Source organism: Daktulosphaira vitifoliae, unplaced genomic scaffold (assembly GCF_025091365.1).
Source record: "Daktulosphaira vitifoliae isolate Bord-2020 unplaced genomic scaffold, ASM2509136v1 Scaffold_5, whole genome shotgun sequence".
NCBI classification, from domain to species: Eukaryota; Metazoa; Arthropoda; class Insecta; order Hemiptera; family Phylloxeridae; genus Daktulosphaira; species Daktulosphaira vitifoliae.
Genome location: NW_026099576.1, coordinates 31,112,751 through 31,130,098, shown reverse-complemented (window position 1 = coordinate 31,130,098; position 17,348 = coordinate 31,112,751). Strand labels below are relative to the sequence as shown.

Genomic DNA, 17,348 nt, shown 5'->3' with positions numbered 1-17,348 from the left:
CAATATTTTAGGCAATATGACTTGTTCTTTTCAAATTCGACTCGAAGCTAAGAAGGTATTAGTTTTACTATGGTGTTTTTTTTTTTGTGACTGTTACCACTTTTTCTTAGCTATCACCGAACCCATTTCTTTCAACAATACGTCAAAAGATCACAAATCGTATATAGTCGAAGATATTACCGTCAAAAATTGAAAAAAATTCCCTCAATCTCCGTATATGGGGGAAATCTCCAAAAAAATTACAAATTTAAAAATTGCTAATTTTCAACATTTTATCAACTTTTTCAATTTAACTTTTGAAAGTGTTTTGGAAAGTCTGACACTTTTGTATATATCTTAAATTAAAGCTATTGTAATATACTTTATCATGGAAAAAAAAATTTCGGACTTTATTTTGTCTTCACGGTGAAAATAGCTACCGAATGCTATTTATGTGTGAATATTCTCGATTTTGTATTTTTTATTTTTAACTTTATTATGCTATAACTTTATGAAAAATGTATAGATCAATACAATTTTTTATGAGAAATAATATTTATACTCCTCTTTCATTCGACATACTTAATTTTAATCAGAATATAAATAAGGAAATAGCAGATCATAAAGCTTTTGGAATAATACACCAATTTTTTAAAATTAAACACTATCTAATGATTTGCATCGGAGCGTTTTTTATGATAGTGATTTTAATCACTGTCACATATTATTATACTTGACCCAACTATTTCACGCACGTCACTACTGTGCCGTGACCCACCTGTGTTGGGGTTTTTATGTCCTAGTTTACACATGCCGATAATACTTTTTTATAATTATTTTTTATGATGAATAAATATAATTTTAACTGATTTATAAATTTTTAAAACCATTAAAAGTAATAAAACCGTAATTAAAAAATAAAATCCATAGATTTAAAAGTTTGAGCTTTCTATACATTTTGAAGATCAAATTTTTAATTTTGTCATAGAGCATTCGTAACAATTCAACAGTCCATGTTTTTTATCAAATGTTAACTTCTTAACTGATAAATTGTAATAAATGTTCATAGTTTGTTTTACCATAATCCGTAGGTATATCATCAGCTGTAGTTAGAATGGGAACCATTTTTTTATCACTTATTACATAAAGCTTATGGGATAAATTGTTGGCCATCTTGTAAGAGTGATAACACTTTAATAAAGAGTACCTTATATCTTATTTAATCTTAATCACTAGTAACATTAATAACTTTGAACTTCTAATAGTTTTTCGATTATTTTCATTTGTATTAAATTACTCTAACACAACTTTGATACTATATAAATAAATACTACTAAAATATACAATTTTTTAATAATCATGGCTTTGAACATTACAGAGATGTCAGCACTACGATTCTTTAAACAAACCTTTCAACAGGTAAAATATGTACACTTATTGCGTAATAATTTTATTGTATTTTCATTAAATTAGTTACATGAATTGTAATATAAATTATTAAATTATTTATATATTTTTTAGCAAGCTAAGCAGATTCATGTTTCTGCTATTTTAACCAATAAAGAAGTTTCTGATAAAACGCCTAGAATTAAGCGTGTTCAAGTTTATAGATGGAACCCTGAAACACCAGATGTAAAACCTAAATTGCAAGAATATAGTGTTGATTTAAATACGTAAGTATATTTTAATATTTATAATCTTAATTTAAGAAGATTCCCCTTAACAAAATGCATTTTAATTCATGTTTATTTCTCAATTTTCTTTTTATCCTTATTGACAAAATATTTTGCTAAGAGCAAGTACTTTAATACCTTTATTATAATTTTAGTTGTGGACCCATGGTATTGGATATTCTTATTAAAATAAAAAATAATGAAGATTCTACTTTAACATTTAGACGATCATGTCGTGAAGGTATTTGTGGTTCTTGTGCTATGAACATAGGTGGAGTTAATACTCTGGCATGTATTAGGTAAGCTTCCTTGTAATGCATTACTTATTAGATTATTATAATAGCAATGAATACAAAATAATTGAGTGGCATTGCTTCAAGTACAAATTATAAATATTTTGACTTACTTAGCCTTAAACTAAGTAAACGATAATATAAAAAATACTATTATTCAGTTTGATTTATGAATTTCTTGTTGTAATTTATTATTTATTATTTAGTGCCGTTAATCAAGATTTATCCAAACCATTGAAGATATATCCTCTTCCACATATGTATGTTGTAAAAGATTTAGTTCCAGATATGAAGTTGTTTTATAAACAATATGCTTCTATTGAGCCATGGCTACATAGCAATTCTACTCCTAGTTCCAATAAAGAACATCTTCAACATACTTATGACAGAGAGAAACTTGTGAGTTAAATAGTATATATTTTATAGTTAAAATATTAAAGACCATCTTGGATATTCTTTAATGTTTAATGGAATAATGACGTTCATATTTATTAAAATCACTTTTTATCAAAATTTATTAGAGAAAAAAATTCAACGAAAAAATAAGTAATTTATATATTTTGAATTATTTCCAAAAACACATGGTGTATAATATAAACAACAAAACGTGTCTAAATATTATTGTTTGATTAACTTATTGTTATTAATTATTTGTAAGTATGATAGCAACACATATAATGACCATAATTCTTCAATCTTAAATAAAATGTGCTAAATATTCTAATTGAAAAAATGAATTTACAATTACTCCATTTGTTTAAATTTACCCTACTTTAACCTATTTATTAAATTAATACTTTTTTATTTTAAAGGATGGGTTGTATGAATGTATTTTATGTGCTTGTTGCTCTACATCATGTCCATCATACTGGTGGAATTCTGAAAAATATCTTGGTCCAGCTGTTCTTATGCAGGTATTAAAATAGTACAATTAAAATTAAAAGCTTTTATTATGTGCTATAATTATAATTTAATTATACATATATAACATTTTAAAAATATTATTTTAAAGAAATATTTTGTATAAAATATTTATAATTTTACAGTATTATAACAAAATATTTTTTAGTTTTTTAATGCTTATAATATTGTTTCTATTTATTAAGATAATTGATTTTGTAATATTATTTTTTATCACTTCTAGTAAGTATTGAAAAACATGTAGTAAATCTATTCTCAGGGATGTCATTTGGGAAGGGCCAACTACTTTTGAACTGGCTAAACCAAGTCAATTAAATATTATAAATAAAATTTAATAAAAATCCAGAGTCTAATTGTGGAAATTGCCTTTTTATTAAATCAAAAAAATATATACTTTTTAATCATTTTTGATAATTAATACATATTGGTCATTTTAAAAACAAAAACGTTTTTACTACTGAGATAACAAGAATTATTAACAGTCCAGTTAATTGTTTTCCCATTATCAATTATAATTTGGTTTTATATTTTTATACTAAAGTTTACAATTATTTATTTGTACAATACTACTTAAATGAAAAAATATAAGGAATTTTGAACGAAGCAAGCGACTTTGTAAAATGATGGACCAGTTAAAATTTTGTCTTAATTTGGTGTATTCGGAAAAATTATTGTCTATTTTTATTCTTTTACCAAAATAATTATCTATTGTGCATAATTAAAAAATAGTGTTTTTTGTATCAATTAAAGTTAACTTGGTGTATTTGACCCTTTTTCTTTATAAATATTCAATAGATTTAATTCATTAATCATGATTTTAGGCCTATCGTTGGATAATTGATTCAAGAGATAATGCAACAGCTGAACGTTTGGATAAATTGAGAGATCCATTTAAAGTTTTTAGATGTCACACTATTATGAACTGTACTAAAACTTGCCCAAAAGTATGTATTTAATAAACTTAACCTATTAGGTATATTTGTAAAAAATTATTTTATTTCTTTTAGATTATAGTATTATATATATTCAATTAATCTTGTTTTTTTTCTAGGGTTTAAATCCTGGAAGAGCTGTTGCTCGTATTAAAACACTTTTGTCAGGTGTAGCACAGAAAGAAGAACCTAAAGCCATTACGCAATAAAAATAGTTTAAAATATTGGCTAGTATTCAATGTAATCATTAAAATATTAATTATTTTTTTGATTTTACTTTGTATTGATAGTTTATTGTGACTATCAAAATAACTTCAGAAATCAGTGTAAATTTATTTTAAATAATTATTTAGAAAATATAATGTTATTTATCTCTCTGAATTTTGTAACTTATTACTGCATTTTTAATAACATCAATTTCAGACATTGTTCTACACTCGCTCATCTTTATTAAATCTAATAATTTTTGTTTATAAGCATTATGTTGTTCTTCTTTATAATTAACTATAAACTTTCTAGATTCTATTAGTACTGTGCCATTATCTTTTACCATCGATATTATTTTTGGGTTCATTTGTTCAAAATAAGTATGACCACAATATATTATGTCAAAAAACTGTTTGTATCTATCGAGTTGTGGGTAATCTACCATAGCAGTTTTTGTTATAAATTTTACTTCTACATCATTGACATTAATACTGGGGTAACGTTCTGAATAAACTTTGGCTCGTTCTATTTCTAATTGATTTTCTTGAATTTTGATTTTAGGTAATTCTGTGATGATTATTCCTATGTTATCATTTTTACCTTTGTGTATATAAGGTTTTTGATTTTCAATTTCATAAAATAATCTCGTCAAGTTTCTTTCTGTCAAATCGGTAGAGCGTTTAAGTGGTTGCATGTTTCCCATCTTTAACATATCTTCATCTTCACAATCTAATCCAAATGATGGGAAAGGCCCATTTAAAATATCCCCATAATAATTTACTGCGACTGTTTTTTCTCCATCTCTAGCTATTACTAAGGCAAATGTATAATTAGGGTCTGTCGAGTCAGTTTCTAAGAAAGTATATGCAACCCCTGTATTTCTCCAATATATATACTCTTGACTTGTTATTCGTTTACCTCCTTCAATATAATGAAGAACCATGTGTAAATCCCAATCAAAACTGTTATTTCGGTAATCATATCGCTTTCCTAAATAATTTCGCAATCTATTGTCCCACATTTTACTAATATTGAAACCAGAGTTATTTTTCCAATACTTAAATATATTTTCAATTGCATCTCTCTCCTTATATTTGAGTGAATCAAAATTTAACATTGGCAAGCAGTAATGGTTAGCTTCGTTATTAGTGATTACATCAATGAGTTGAGCTGATTTTTTAATCAAATAATTGTTAGTGTTAGGTCTCACTAGAGTGTTCCCATATAGTTCCATCCAAGTACGTACCTGAGTAAAAAAAAAAATTAAGAAATGTCTATATTGAAAAAATTTATTACACTATTTTTAATAATGTTTCTATTGTAAAAATTCTACACTTATGCCAAAAATGTAAGATTTATTCGTAGACTAGGATACCTTAAAAGATAAGCTAAATCGGTCGATAGGTTCTAGTGCCAAAGAAATCTGTTGTATTTGCCTTGCATACATTTCAGCTACAGGCTCATAAACGAAAAAATTGATCCTCAAATATTTATGATTGTAACGCTTTGCAAGAGTTTGTAAAATATGACGGCTGTCACCAGCACTTATAATCAGTAAATTTAATTCTCCATTACCAGATCCATAAGACCCTAAATCTAAACATGGACTAGCACCCCAAAGCATTTAAAATCGGTAAAATTATAATCAAAGAAATAATATAAGATGTAAAAAAGACTTCAGTTAAATTTACAAGCAAAAGGTCATTGATAAAACACATTGATTTCCATAGTAACTGATTAATAAGTTTTTAATATACCTTTTGATTGGTAAGTGAATTGTTATTACTGTTTAGAAAGTAATAACTACCATTTCATTAGTAATTTAAAAACATTAGTGACACGAAGTATTCTAAGAGTTAAAAATGGATGTTGACACTGGTTTTGGAGTAACTACATTGTCGTAAGATAACAATAATTAACATATTAACTATAGTTAATTATGTCTGAGACGTTTAACTTGATAAAATGCGTTCAATGAAATATCATTTAAGATTCACGTCAAATTATTAACATAAATATAATATAATAATACAAATTTATTATATAGATTAAATATCTCTTAGAAAGCAATTACATAATGAGAAGTATTTAGTGAATAATATCACTGGCAAATACAAGAAAACGGGTTTCTATTGTTCTCATTGTTTGTACAACTGACGAACTGACTAAGTGTTTCCTTACTTACTGAAAACTCTATATACGGTACAATTTGAATAATATCTCTCATTTTTCGTTAAATAATGATTTTTTCATAAAAATTTAATTTGTTTTTATGAACTATTGTAAATATCAAGTTTAGTTAATTAACCACAGTAATTATGGGGATATGGCTGGTATGGAGCTCCTGAACAAAATTATTTACATGGTAAAAGTACATTTTTTTCATTTTGAGAGAGTAATGATAACTTTCTTAATGTGTATCCACCCCAAAGCAAAAACCTAATGATCACACTTAATTTTCTAATTCTTAATTTATTAAATAAGTATTTTAAAGTTAATAAACTAACAGAATAATGTATACACCAAATCGCATTTTAATGAAACAGTTTTTCAAATAAACTATAAAATACAAAAGTGCTACATTTTTCAAGCATATTATTTACACAAAAACACACGCATTAAACATTTTGTTAAAGGTGGAATTTTTCTTATTAAAACTTACGCCTGGTAAATATTTATAGGCAACTTACAATGCCTATTGCAAAATACCTTTCATATGCATACCTATGGGCGCACGGCATTAGTCATTATCACTAAATTTTTAATACCTAATAATAAGTAAGCGTACATCGTAGTTTATTAAATGAATGGAAAGGGAGTTATCTATACGTACTCGATTAAAACATTTTGTTTTGTTAAGTGATTGATACTTTCCCTTGTCCAAATTTCAAAAATATTTTCATGATCGAATAAATATTTATGTCGGTATTATTTACCGAGCTTTAAGTTTAATTCTATGATGGATGCAGAAATAAACAAAGAAGATCTTACCAAATTTAATATATCTATTTTTCAGTTACCAACTAGAGAACGTTTGTCATGTATGCTTAATGCCAAAAAGGTACTTCCTTCCCCTGAAAATTTTCCTAGGTAAGTTCTTTAAATTTTTATTAAATGTATTTATTTAATATTTGATTGCTTGAATTTTGTCTAGAGTATACTTGTGAAATCCAAAATTATCTTAATGAATATACACATTGTTTACTCTGGTGAAAATATTTACTTTTTTATTTATAAATCATTATTTTGTTTATTAAACTTCAGTTTTAAAATTAACCTTAATATTTTTCAATTCTGTAAAAAAATGTATAAACTTATAAGGATGTGTTGTATGTATTTAGATGTCATATTTTTTTATGTGTATTAATTTTGTTGATTATTGAACAAATAATAAAAATATTTATTCAAGCCAAAAAATTAGTTATAGTTAAATACTATTTACTTTAATATTTAATCAAATAATATAAGCGTGTTAAAAAAAGAATTGTATTCAGTTAAAATTTGAAAGTGAATATTAAATATTCTTAAACCTATTAATTAGAAATTAATTAATTTTATATTATATGCATAACATATAATTATTTAATTAATAATACAATTAATTAAATTAATCATAGAGATTGGAGAGGATTATGCACATTATTAAATTATACTATACCATCAGGATGTGATCCTATTGATCCAGTTGGAAAAATTTTTAAATTTTGTGAACATAAAGTTACCATAGCATATTTTATTCAATGTTTGGAACGGTTGGATAGATATGATGTTGTTGATGAAATTGAAGAAATGATTAGTAAGTTTGAATAAAATTTATTAAAAATTTAATGAAATATAAAAATAATTGTTTTAGAAAATGATGTGACAGCTTGGAAAAAAAAACAATTTTCTGTAGTAAACCCTGTTCCAGTTATAACTCACCAAGAAAATGATTCTGATATTATTACATTGGGTAAGTTTTAATGATTAACAATTGAAAATTACTAATTCAGTAATTTTTATTTTTAGATGACATTAATAGATCAACAAATGGACTTCCCTTAACAAGGTATGATGCATTTTTGTTATATGATGATGCTGATATTAAATCAGCCAGTGAAATTGTACAAAGATTGGAAGAAATTTATAATCTAAAAGTATAAATTTTTTTGTTTTGATCTTAAAAATTTGTACCAATTGTGTATTACTTTTAGTTATGCTTAAAAGATCGTGATTTAAGGCCTGGCATTATGTTTGAATATCAAGCAATTATAAGATTGATATCTGATCGATGTAATTGGTTGATAACAATTGTGTCAAATAATTTTCTTAAAAGTCCTTGGAACAGGTTTATTATTAACTATACACAAGTTTTAGCTATAGGTAAAGTATTTAATTTTTATATAGAAAGTAGGAATATAATATTTTTTTCCTTGTGTTTTGCTAAATAGCGTTTAAACACATTCAAAAATCATTTTAGTGTACTTGCATAAACATAACTTTAGGTTTGTAAAAATGTATCTCTAAAAATGTTTTTTGTTAGGTTAAGTGATTTTTTTTCTCCAGTTCATATCTATTGTAGCATTAATTATGAAAAAATTTAATATGATTATTGTGTTCAATTTTTTATATTTGTTCCATAAAATCATAAACTTGTTGATAGTTTTTTCTTATTAGGATATATAGCATCGATGTTATAAAATTTATTTATCACTTAAATATGTGTGTTATCAGAATTATATTAAATTAAAAACCTAAGGCCAAGTTTATGGGGTTTATTACTCTTTTCTTAAATGTTATATATTAAAGTTATCTAATATATTTGGTTTTTATAGAACAACGTATTCCAAAAATTATTCCATGTGTATTTGATGAATGTATTTTACCTCAAGAACTCAAATGTTATGTCCATTTATTTTTTAATAGGAGTAATCATTTTTGTGATCCATGGGCTAGATTAAGAATCACTATTTCACCTAGCCTACTCAATAATAAGTATAATTAGTATTTAATTTTATATTTAAATTTTCTAAATTATAATTTTTATTTTCAGTATAAGTGAAAATGTTTGTGACAAAAGTTTCAAGTTAAATGATTCTACTAAAAGTCATACCAAAGAAATAGAACAATTGGATCAATTGAAAATATCTAAAGATAATGTATACGTCTCTTCAAAAAAGAAAAATATTCTTGGTAGATTTGTGCATTCAGTTGGAAGCTTTTCTAGTAAAATTACACAGTTAAAATCAAACAAAAATAAAAATTTGAAAAACAAAATACAAATTTCTAGTACATGAGTTAATTTATATTTTTCATATAAAGATAAAATAAATTTAATTATTTTATAATAGCTAATATTAAACTGTTTTATGAGAACGTAAAAGTTAAAACTTGTAAATAATATTAAGTAAGTAAAATTATACTTTTTTTTTACACATATATTTATATTTTAATGTTATACTAATTTTTTTATTGTGTTGTTATCTTTAAATTATTTTTTCGCAGAATTAATGATTGAAGTAAAAATATTAGTACTAATTATTGTCATTATTTTATAAATATATATACTGGATTTACATAAGTATGCTTTTATAAGTATTATTTTAACACTAATAAACTTGGAACCCTTTAACTATTTTTATCTATGTATGCAATTATTAAACCTGCACGCCAATGTCTATGTCCAGGTTTATTTTTAGTAACATGATGAATGTGTAAACTCAATATTATATTTTAAAATATAATTATATAACAGCTAGGACTAGATCTTAGGGTCAGTATAAGGATTGGAACAGATCCCACACATTAAAATTTTTTAGATTAATATAATTAGTAATTTTATCTATTTTAGTCCCATTTTTTAAATTTTATTACAAATTAAAGAATTTCTTTAAACTTATTTTAGTTATCTTTTTACCCTTGTTTATTTTATAACTTTGCACTGATAACCAAAATATTTCACAAAAAGAAAGGTACCATTGTTTAAATTTATATAATATTGCTATACATAATAAATTAGTTAGAAACTCGCTTTAAAAGAAATCATAGTTAAAATTAGTTCCAATCAAACTCTACATGTTAAAATTTTTTTGAAATGATAGAAACAAAATCTGAATTTAAATGTTTCATAACCTCAAGCAATTAATTTAACAATTATGTTAAATAGACTTTCTTATTTATTGTTTATTAGACTAATATATTAGTAAAACTTCTTAAGTTCTAAGAATTAAAAATGAGACTATAATATAGTTATGTTATTATGTTCCAATATGAGAATCAATATACTATAAAAGAACATTTAAAGTTTTTGAAAAAAACATAGCATGAACTACTTTTAAGCTTATTACTTGAATGTTATGAAAAAAAAAAAATGTATTAAAAATGTTCGTTATCTAGCTGTTTTAATTCTAACGTATTTTAACGTATTTAAGTGGACAATTTATTTGTTAATAAAATTAAAAATAATTGTTTTTTAATAAAACGTTTGGTTGCTACTAATATTTTTAAATTTAATCATATTAATTAAAATACTCTAATATTTATTTAAGTAATAACAGTTAAATTAATTTTTTTTTTTTGTTAATGAAATTTTTGTATAAAGAACAATTTAAGTAAATTTATTATACTCATAGGTTCTATATAATTTAAAAACTAAATATTGCCATCGTCGAGACGGTGGTAATTTTTGGTTACACTGATTTTCATATTATGTTGTTTTATCAGTTACTTGAGCTGTTATTTAGTTAACAATAATTCCAATTTGTTTTAAGTCTTTTATGGATTTCTCTTTTGTTTCTGTAAGAATTCTTTAAGCAATTTCCTCAAAAATAGTGTGTAAAAAAGTATTAATTTAAGTTCAAAATATCGTTTTTATTATTCTATTTTAAAAAAATATATATATATTTTTTTTAGCTGTGCTTTCATATTTTTATTTTTTAGAATATATAATAGTTGACATAATAGTATAGTTGACAAAATCATTATTTTTATAAGTTATAAATTAAAAGGGACGTTTAAAATGATATAAATTAAACACATGTATGTTTGTTATTAATTCAGCTAAATCAATAAGTTTTTAGTGAAAAAAGGTTTCTAAAATAATTTTACTAGTTTTAATAAACCTAATGAGTTTATACTCAATTATAAATGGAGAAGAATTTAAATATATTTAGTAAATTAATATAATGATGTTCACTTAATAAGTTTCTAAATTAAAATAAATTTAATTAACGATTCAGTGAATCACTTAAGGGAATAACTGTATCATAAAATAGTATCATTACTCATAATTGTGTATACATCAACCGAATAACTTGTCGGACGTTTCCGGATTTAGCAAATTTGTTCGAAAGCTGTTGAGCGTACTACAATTACATAATAATATTAGTGTATTATGAAAGCAACTAATTTCTCACTCATAGATACCCCAAACGTTTTATAATCATTTGACCACTCTTGACATAATAGTTATACGTAGAAAGTCTGAAATGTTTCAGAAAAATATACCAAAATGAAAAGGTAAAAACATAACGAGGGGCACAATTCACTGGGTCGTCCAGTTACCACCTTAAAAAATGTACTGTTCGGCGATATCTCATCTATGTAATGCTAAATACTATGAGATAAATCTTATTTCTTCAATCTACGCAAATATCAAGTAATATGTTTAGAAACACATACACGTATTATATATTACAGTGTCTGATTAAGTTTTATTCCAAGTACAATTCTAACGAAAAATAAGTCAATCTCTTTTAATTACACACAGGTGATTAAATATTTCAATTATTTTGAAAATTAAATAATATTTTATAATTTATTATACATTTTATTTTACGTTTATTAAAATTTTTCAACTTCAATTTTATGTTATAAACTTATCTTAAGTTACATGTAAATACAGTAAAAGAAAATGGTGTAATTATGTCGTAGTGTTTAGTAAGTAATCAAACATATCGATTACAATGTGAACAAAAAAAAACCCGTTTCCTTACTTATTGAACATTCTATATAATATTTTTAAACATTCCATACCTAGTAATTTTACTGGACATCCTATGAAATACCTACTCTGAATTTATATGACTTGGTCGTTTTATTATTAAAAATAGATTTCTACGGTCAATGTGTCCAGTTAACAGATTCACGTCGTTGAATGAAGGAGAAAGTGATCCTGCTGATCATTAAATTACTTTCATTTGTTGCTTAACTTCTTCGTAATCATACGAGGTAATAACAACCTGGTACACTGTTTATGATTTGTGAACTTGAGCATTATGGTACGCCGTTAATAATCTAAATTTTTAAATGGCTAGCTTAGCTCACGTCCATAGATAAAATTATTGTTATGTTTTGTTTGTAATATCAAGTTTTAACCACAAAAACAGTTACTTGTATATATATATTTTTTATTTGAATTATTTATAATTAATCAAAATATTTATTTAAACCCGAATTTAGCCCTCCGAAGAATTATCAATAAAGCGATATAAAAATTTTACCTTGAAAATAACATTTAACCAATATTTTTATTTAGCAGTTTATGGATTTTGAAGGTTGGAATAAAATTAAAAAGTAAATTTTCTGTAGGAACTATATTCTATCAAAATTGATGATAATAAATGATTTCAATAAAAAATTTTTCTGAAGGTGTGCATTTGAATTAATGATATACATTTTTATGCAAATTTCGTTAACTCCTTGGAACTGTTTGTATCTTTGCGATATGACCATAATTTATAATATAATGATTTTTATTTTTTCAAATAATACAATTATTACCTTCGAAACATTTTTAAAGCACTATCTTATCAATAATTTACGAGGTCTTTAAATTTAAGGTAAAATTATGAAAAAAAAACTTAAAGGGCTGTTAGTATATTAATTCAGAACACATTTGAAACACTAATTAAATATATTACAACAATTAAAGTTTTCATAAAAACAATAAAAAAATTAAGTTATTTTGTTATATAAGATTTCATATATTATATATTATACATCTATTTCTTCGTTTATTTTTAGAGCTCTAAACAATATTATTGTTTTAGTGATGGCACTTGATTTTTGACGGGATTTTCTCGATAAATACATCTAACAGCACCAATGGAATTTAATCTTGGAAAATATATAGTATACGATAACTTTTCAAAACACCTCACGAAATATTTTTGAAAATATAAGAGAAAACAATTTTTTTTTTTTGGAACAATAATGGTTCATTGTTGAGCTACTCTATAGAAAAGTTCAATATCTACTGTAATAGCTTATGTCTTAAACTATTAAACAACTTTGGTTTTTCAAATGGGAACCCTACTTTTATTTTTTTGTACTATTAGGGTTGTGTTGAATAAAATTCTTTATTTTATTCAATTCTCAGTGAATTATAAGTTTTTTAAGTTTAATAAAGATAAAAAAATAAATGTTTATTTTAAAAATTTGCTATAAAATTTTTTTTTATTCAATCAAATTTGATGGTAGGAAAAAAAAGGTTTCCATTAAAAAAACAAAAGTTAATGATGGATTAAGTCAAAAGTGGTAATATTAAAAATTTAATTTTTTTCATAGAGTAGCTCAACAATGAATCATTATTATTGTTTTATAACTTGAAAAATATTTTGTAAGATGTAGTTAAGGAATCACTCTGTGTATAAATATTCACTCTTCCTGTAAACGAAATCCTATGTTCAATGATTTTTTGATCTATCTTCTCCATCTCCTTTTACAATGTAAATAGCAATTTCTATAGATACACTTATCTATTTCATTGTGTAAAATGTATACACTAAATTACTAACATTTACTTGATTGGTTTATAAAACATTGTGGAAAGTTCAAAAATTAGTATTACATCTTAAAATAACATAATTGGAAGAAATAACACGTTATTTTTCATATGAAAATTTTATTTATAAATAAATTTGTTTACTGTGTTTAAAAACAAGTCGAAGTTTATTATAATCTTTTTATAGTTATTTTTAATGTTTCATGACTTTGAGCTTCCTCAGATAATCTTTGTTGTTTTTCTAAAAAAAAAAGACAAACATATTAGTCTTCATCTTAGTTATGTAATAATGTTCAGTTAGCTCATAAAAAGATAAATGTTTTTTGTTTAGGAATCGTAGATCTTCAGAGATCGACCTTCAGATGAAAAATTGCATAATATCATTTAACTTTCTAATACAATACTCACATATCAATTATGACTGGGGTATTCAACTTAATACATCCCGAAGGTTTTAAAAGTTTAAAGTTAATTTGTTTGTAAGTTTGTGTACTTATTATTTTTCAAAATAAATACCATTATAATTGTTTATTATTACATTTGCCTTGATGAATAAGTTTTGCTAATGAATTGTGCAAAGGTTGTGTTATAAATTTTCTTTCCGGAATTAAAAGTATGTTGACTTAATATCAGAAGGTACAAAATCTCTTGTAATACGTAATGATTGTGCAATATAATGCTAATGACGTTTGAATTTGCAAAATCATTAAATATTTCCAAACATTTCTTCATTTTGTTTAAATAATTGTTACTATTTCAGGCCTACATCGTATTATTATGCGATGTTTTAAGATTTGTCAAGATAAATTATTTAAGATAACATTATTCATTAGGAACATAAGTTTTTAGTCGTTTACCATAGTTAAATTAAAATGTTAAATGAATAGTTGCTTGTGATCATATTGTTATTCGATTAGTGTGTGGGTATATTTATTATATATTTTTGTTATGTAAATGTTTTGACCAATAAGTTATCATATAGACTTAATGTTAGGCTTTAAAGAAACCAAAAAAATTCATAATATTTAACTCTTAGGCTGCTTAATTTATGGTTTCATATTTATGACACAATACTTTATTGTTTTATTGTGCACAAAAAGTTATGTCTTCTTTTTCTGTGCCTTAATGCTAACAACTTGGGGTCGATCAAGTACAAAAAGTTATGTAAAAAAAATTATAATAAATTAGTGTAATATTTCTACAAGTAACTGCTTATATGCTTATTGGTACAAAAGTCAAGTATAATTGTTTACGCATATTCTGTAAAATTAATATTGCCTGTATAATCAACTAAATAGATAAAAATAAAATAAAAAAGTTCAACTTACTTTGATACATTGATTTTATACTCATTTTTTTATTTAATATTTTTAACGTCTTAGCAAGTAAGAGGCCGAGTAATACAAATGGATATATTTTTACAGTGAGGAAATTTTTGTGAAATATCTAAGTAGTTTAAAAAGTGTTGATGGTATTTCCCAGAAGAGACATTAGTTTATTAATTATTAAGTTATATTTAATTAAATATGTTTTGTAAAAAAAAATAGATTAATAAGAAGTTTAATATATACTGGGTTTTGGAGAATACAAATTAGGAATAATCTAAACCATCAAATATCTTACTTATCCAAATCTTTTAATCCATAACTTTTAAACTTAAAATGCCCGCTTCATACTACATTAAAAATGTAATGCCCTCTATATTAACATAAAAATACTTCATGTTAATGAACTCTTCAATGAATTAAAATAGTTTAATTTTCAGTAAAGTGGTAGATGTGCATTAAAGCACGCGAAGAAATTATAGAAAAAAATCTTTAAAAATTAACAATTTGTTATAACAATAATATTTATTGAAATTATTAAGGATGTATATAGAATTGTTTGGTGTACGTGATCAGTTTCACGACATTTTTGGTCTTTGCTCTTATTGTACTGTATTTTTTTAATTAAAATTATAAGTAAAAGATTGATGAATTTTAGTATGATAACATAAAAATCTTTAGTATTTTCAAAAGTAATATTATTATTACCTGTTAACGTGAGAAAAACTCTATATATTTTACTTGTTTGAAATTGTAATATAATTATTTATAAGTAACTTAAAATAAATAATTAGATATATTTATTTTTTGTTTTTTTAACAAATAAATTTAAAAATTTGATTTTTTTTAGATATAGATAAATTAAAATGAAAACTCACTTTTATTTAACTTAGCACTGGTGTTCAGAAATAACCCAACTAAAATATACCGAGTGGACTTTTTCAAGTTTTCAACTTAAAAAAAATCCAATAAAATAGTTCTTTGTGATTTTATTTTTTTTAAAAAAATATACATTTCAGATTTTTATTTCAATATGTCGTTTTCAATACGATTTTAATGAAAGATAATAAAAATTGTAACATGTTATCTAATACAAAATCCATGGCACGTTGTTAAAAATTGCCACTTTTTTTGTTTGAATTAAAAAAAAATGTCCAACCCTCCCCCCAAAAAAAATTGTTATATACTGTCGTACACTAATTACTGCCTAATATTAATCAATTTACCTATTAATAATATCTCTCTTATTTGAAAATTAATAAATTTATTATTAATGTTATTAACTATTTGGGATCGTCATAGAAATAAACAAAAAAAACATTTTATGTTTTCTATCCGTGAACCGTACAAAACCGATCTAAATATCGCTATTGGTTTTTAAAATTTTGTTAGTTACAGTTACCGTAGAATCTATTTTTTATTAACAAAAAAATTCAAATTTAAATCAAAAGATTTGGTAACTAGGATTGTATGTTTTTTTTTCTTTATTGTTTCTGTTAGTGACATGATGAATCCTAAGTAATGCAATGGCAATACTTAGGATGCCTCCTACCCCTCTACGAGTGTCATTTTAATCTATTAATATAACAATTTATTATTTGTTATACAAAACTGGAATATAAGTGTTGTTTTATGTGTTCCAATGGATTCGCGTAAATTATATAATATTTACAGAGTTACCTAATTCATTTAGTGATATCTTAGTATTGGTACGTTTTCATTAATTGGTAGTGACTAATTATTATTAGAAGAAAGTGGGAGGACAAACATTAACACCTTTGTTAATCGTCTTGTTACTCATTGAAAATTTGATCACTCTATGTAACAATCATTTTACTTTACTTCAAATTACTTTAATAGGTGTTTAAATTATTTATTACTTAAAAGACTTAATTAAATTACATAATTCATTAAAAAATGAGATTTCTCTGTAGTAATGCTTTAGTAATACTTCTTTTACGTTACTACTAAAAAAAATTTATTTAGGCGGTATTGGGCAACACGAATACAAATCTGTTTCTTCTGAGTTTTTCATTAGATAAAAAAAAATCTTTGAATAAATGTAAACTTTTATTTGTTTTAACTGATTAACTAGACTTTTAAATATTATGACAAGACGAATAGTTTAAAAATTGTATTTTCGTTTCTGATGAAAATGTCTTATAGAACATTTTCATCAACGAAACTGATAATTTGTTACAACCTTTGATTTTGCTGAAAAATTTCTAAAATTGACACGTTAGCTTTTGAAAAAC

At 24.0% G+C, this 17,348-nt stretch overlaps 3 protein-coding genes across 7 annotated transcripts; 2 read left to right on the top strand and 1 right to left on the bottom strand.

The window, feature by feature from the left end:
* Window positions 1-1,191: 1,191 nt before the first annotated feature.
* On the top strand, window positions 1,192-4,179 carry LOC126906923 (succinate dehydrogenase [ubiquinone] iron-sulfur subunit-like). The gene is made up of 7 exons (XM_050687867.1): window positions 1,192-1,398; window positions 1,501-1,652; window positions 1,808-1,951; window positions 2,152-2,344; window positions 2,758-2,859; window positions 3,688-3,810; window positions 3,918-4,179. Exons 1-7 carry the CDS (start codon window positions 1,339-1,341, stop codon window positions 4,005-4,007), a joined length of 864 nt encoding a protein of 287 aa, XP_050543824.1. The 5' UTR covers window positions 1,192-1,338; the 3' UTR covers window positions 4,008-4,179.
* On the bottom strand, window positions 4,163-6,790 carry LOC126906910 (dynein axonemal assembly factor 3 homolog). 4 transcript variants are annotated; one of them, XM_050687850.1, is made up of 2 exons: window positions 6,668-6,790; window positions 4,163-5,251 (listed from the first exon to the last, which is right to left on the bottom strand). In XM_050687850.1, the coding sequence occupies exon 2, from the start codon at window positions 5,237-5,239 to the stop codon at window positions 4,163-4,165; it is 1,077 nt and encodes a 358-aa protein (XP_050543807.1). In that variant the 5' UTR covers window positions 5,240-5,251; window positions 6,668-6,790. The 4 variants fall into 4 exon arrangements, with proteins under 4 accessions (XP_050543807.1, XP_050543808.1, XP_050543806.1 ...); XM_050687851.1 differs by lacking the exon at window positions 6,668-6,790 and adding an exon at window positions 6,513-6,600; XM_050687849.1 differs by lacking the exon at window positions 6,668-6,790 and adding an exon at window positions 5,763-5,920.
* LOC126906915 (myeloid differentiation primary response protein MyD88) lies at window positions 6,257-9,392 on the top strand. 2 transcript variants are annotated; one of them, XM_050687857.1, is made up of 8 exons: window positions 6,257-6,370; window positions 7,022-7,095; window positions 7,623-7,801; window positions 7,859-7,957; window positions 8,014-8,141; window positions 8,199-8,367; window positions 8,820-8,979; window positions 9,038-9,392. In XM_050687857.1, the coding sequence occupies exons 1-8, from the start codon at window positions 6,332-6,334 to the stop codon at window positions 9,279-9,281; spliced, it is 1,092 nt and encodes a 363-aa protein (XP_050543814.1). In that variant the 5' UTR covers window positions 6,257-6,331; the 3' UTR covers window positions 9,282-9,392. The 2 variants fall into 2 exon arrangements, with proteins under 2 accessions (XP_050543814.1, XP_050543813.1); XM_050687856.1 differs by lacking the exon at window positions 6,257-6,370 and having other exon boundaries at window positions 6,820-7,095; window positions 9,038-9,390.
* The last annotated feature ends 7,956 nt before the right edge of the window (window positions 9,393-17,348 follow it).

What these genes read in the sequence shown, in the direction of transcription:
- LOC126906923 (XM_050687867.1), top strand. Translation starts at nt 1,339, where the DNA reads ATGGCTTTGAACATTACAGAGATGTCAGCACTACGATTCTTTAAACAA. An exon ending in GTCCAGCTGTTCTTATGCAG is followed by an intron (nt 2,860 to 3,687) that starts GTATTAAAATAG and finishes TCATGATTTTAG; the next exon opens with GCCTATCGTTGGATAATTGA. An exon ending in GTACTAAAACTTGCCCAAAA is followed by an intron (nt 3,811 to 3,917) that starts GTATGTATTTAA and finishes TTTTTTTTCTAG; the next exon opens with GGTTTAAATCCTGGAAGAGC.
- LOC126906910 (XM_050687848.1), bottom strand. Translation starts at nt 5,629, where the DNA reads ATGCTTTGGGGTGCTAGTCCATGTTTAGATTTAGGGTCTTATGGATCT. An exon ending in GATTTAGCTTATCTTTTAAG is followed by an intron (nt 5,252 to 5,380) that starts GTATCCTAGTCT and finishes TTTTTTACTCAG; the next exon opens with GTACGTACTTGGATGGAACT.
- LOC126906915 (XM_050687856.1), top strand. Translation starts at nt 6,962, where the DNA reads ATGATGGATGCAGAAATAAACAAAGAAGATCTTACCAAATTTAATATA. An exon ending in TTCTGATATTATTACATTGG is followed by an intron (nt 7,958 to 8,013) that starts GTAAGTTTTAAT and finishes TTTTATTTTTAG; the next exon opens with ATGACATTAATAGATCAACA. An exon ending in CCTAGCCTACTCAATAATAA is followed by an intron (nt 8,980 to 9,037) that starts GTATAATTAGTA and finishes TTTTATTTTCAG; the next exon opens with TATAAGTGAAAATGTTTGTG.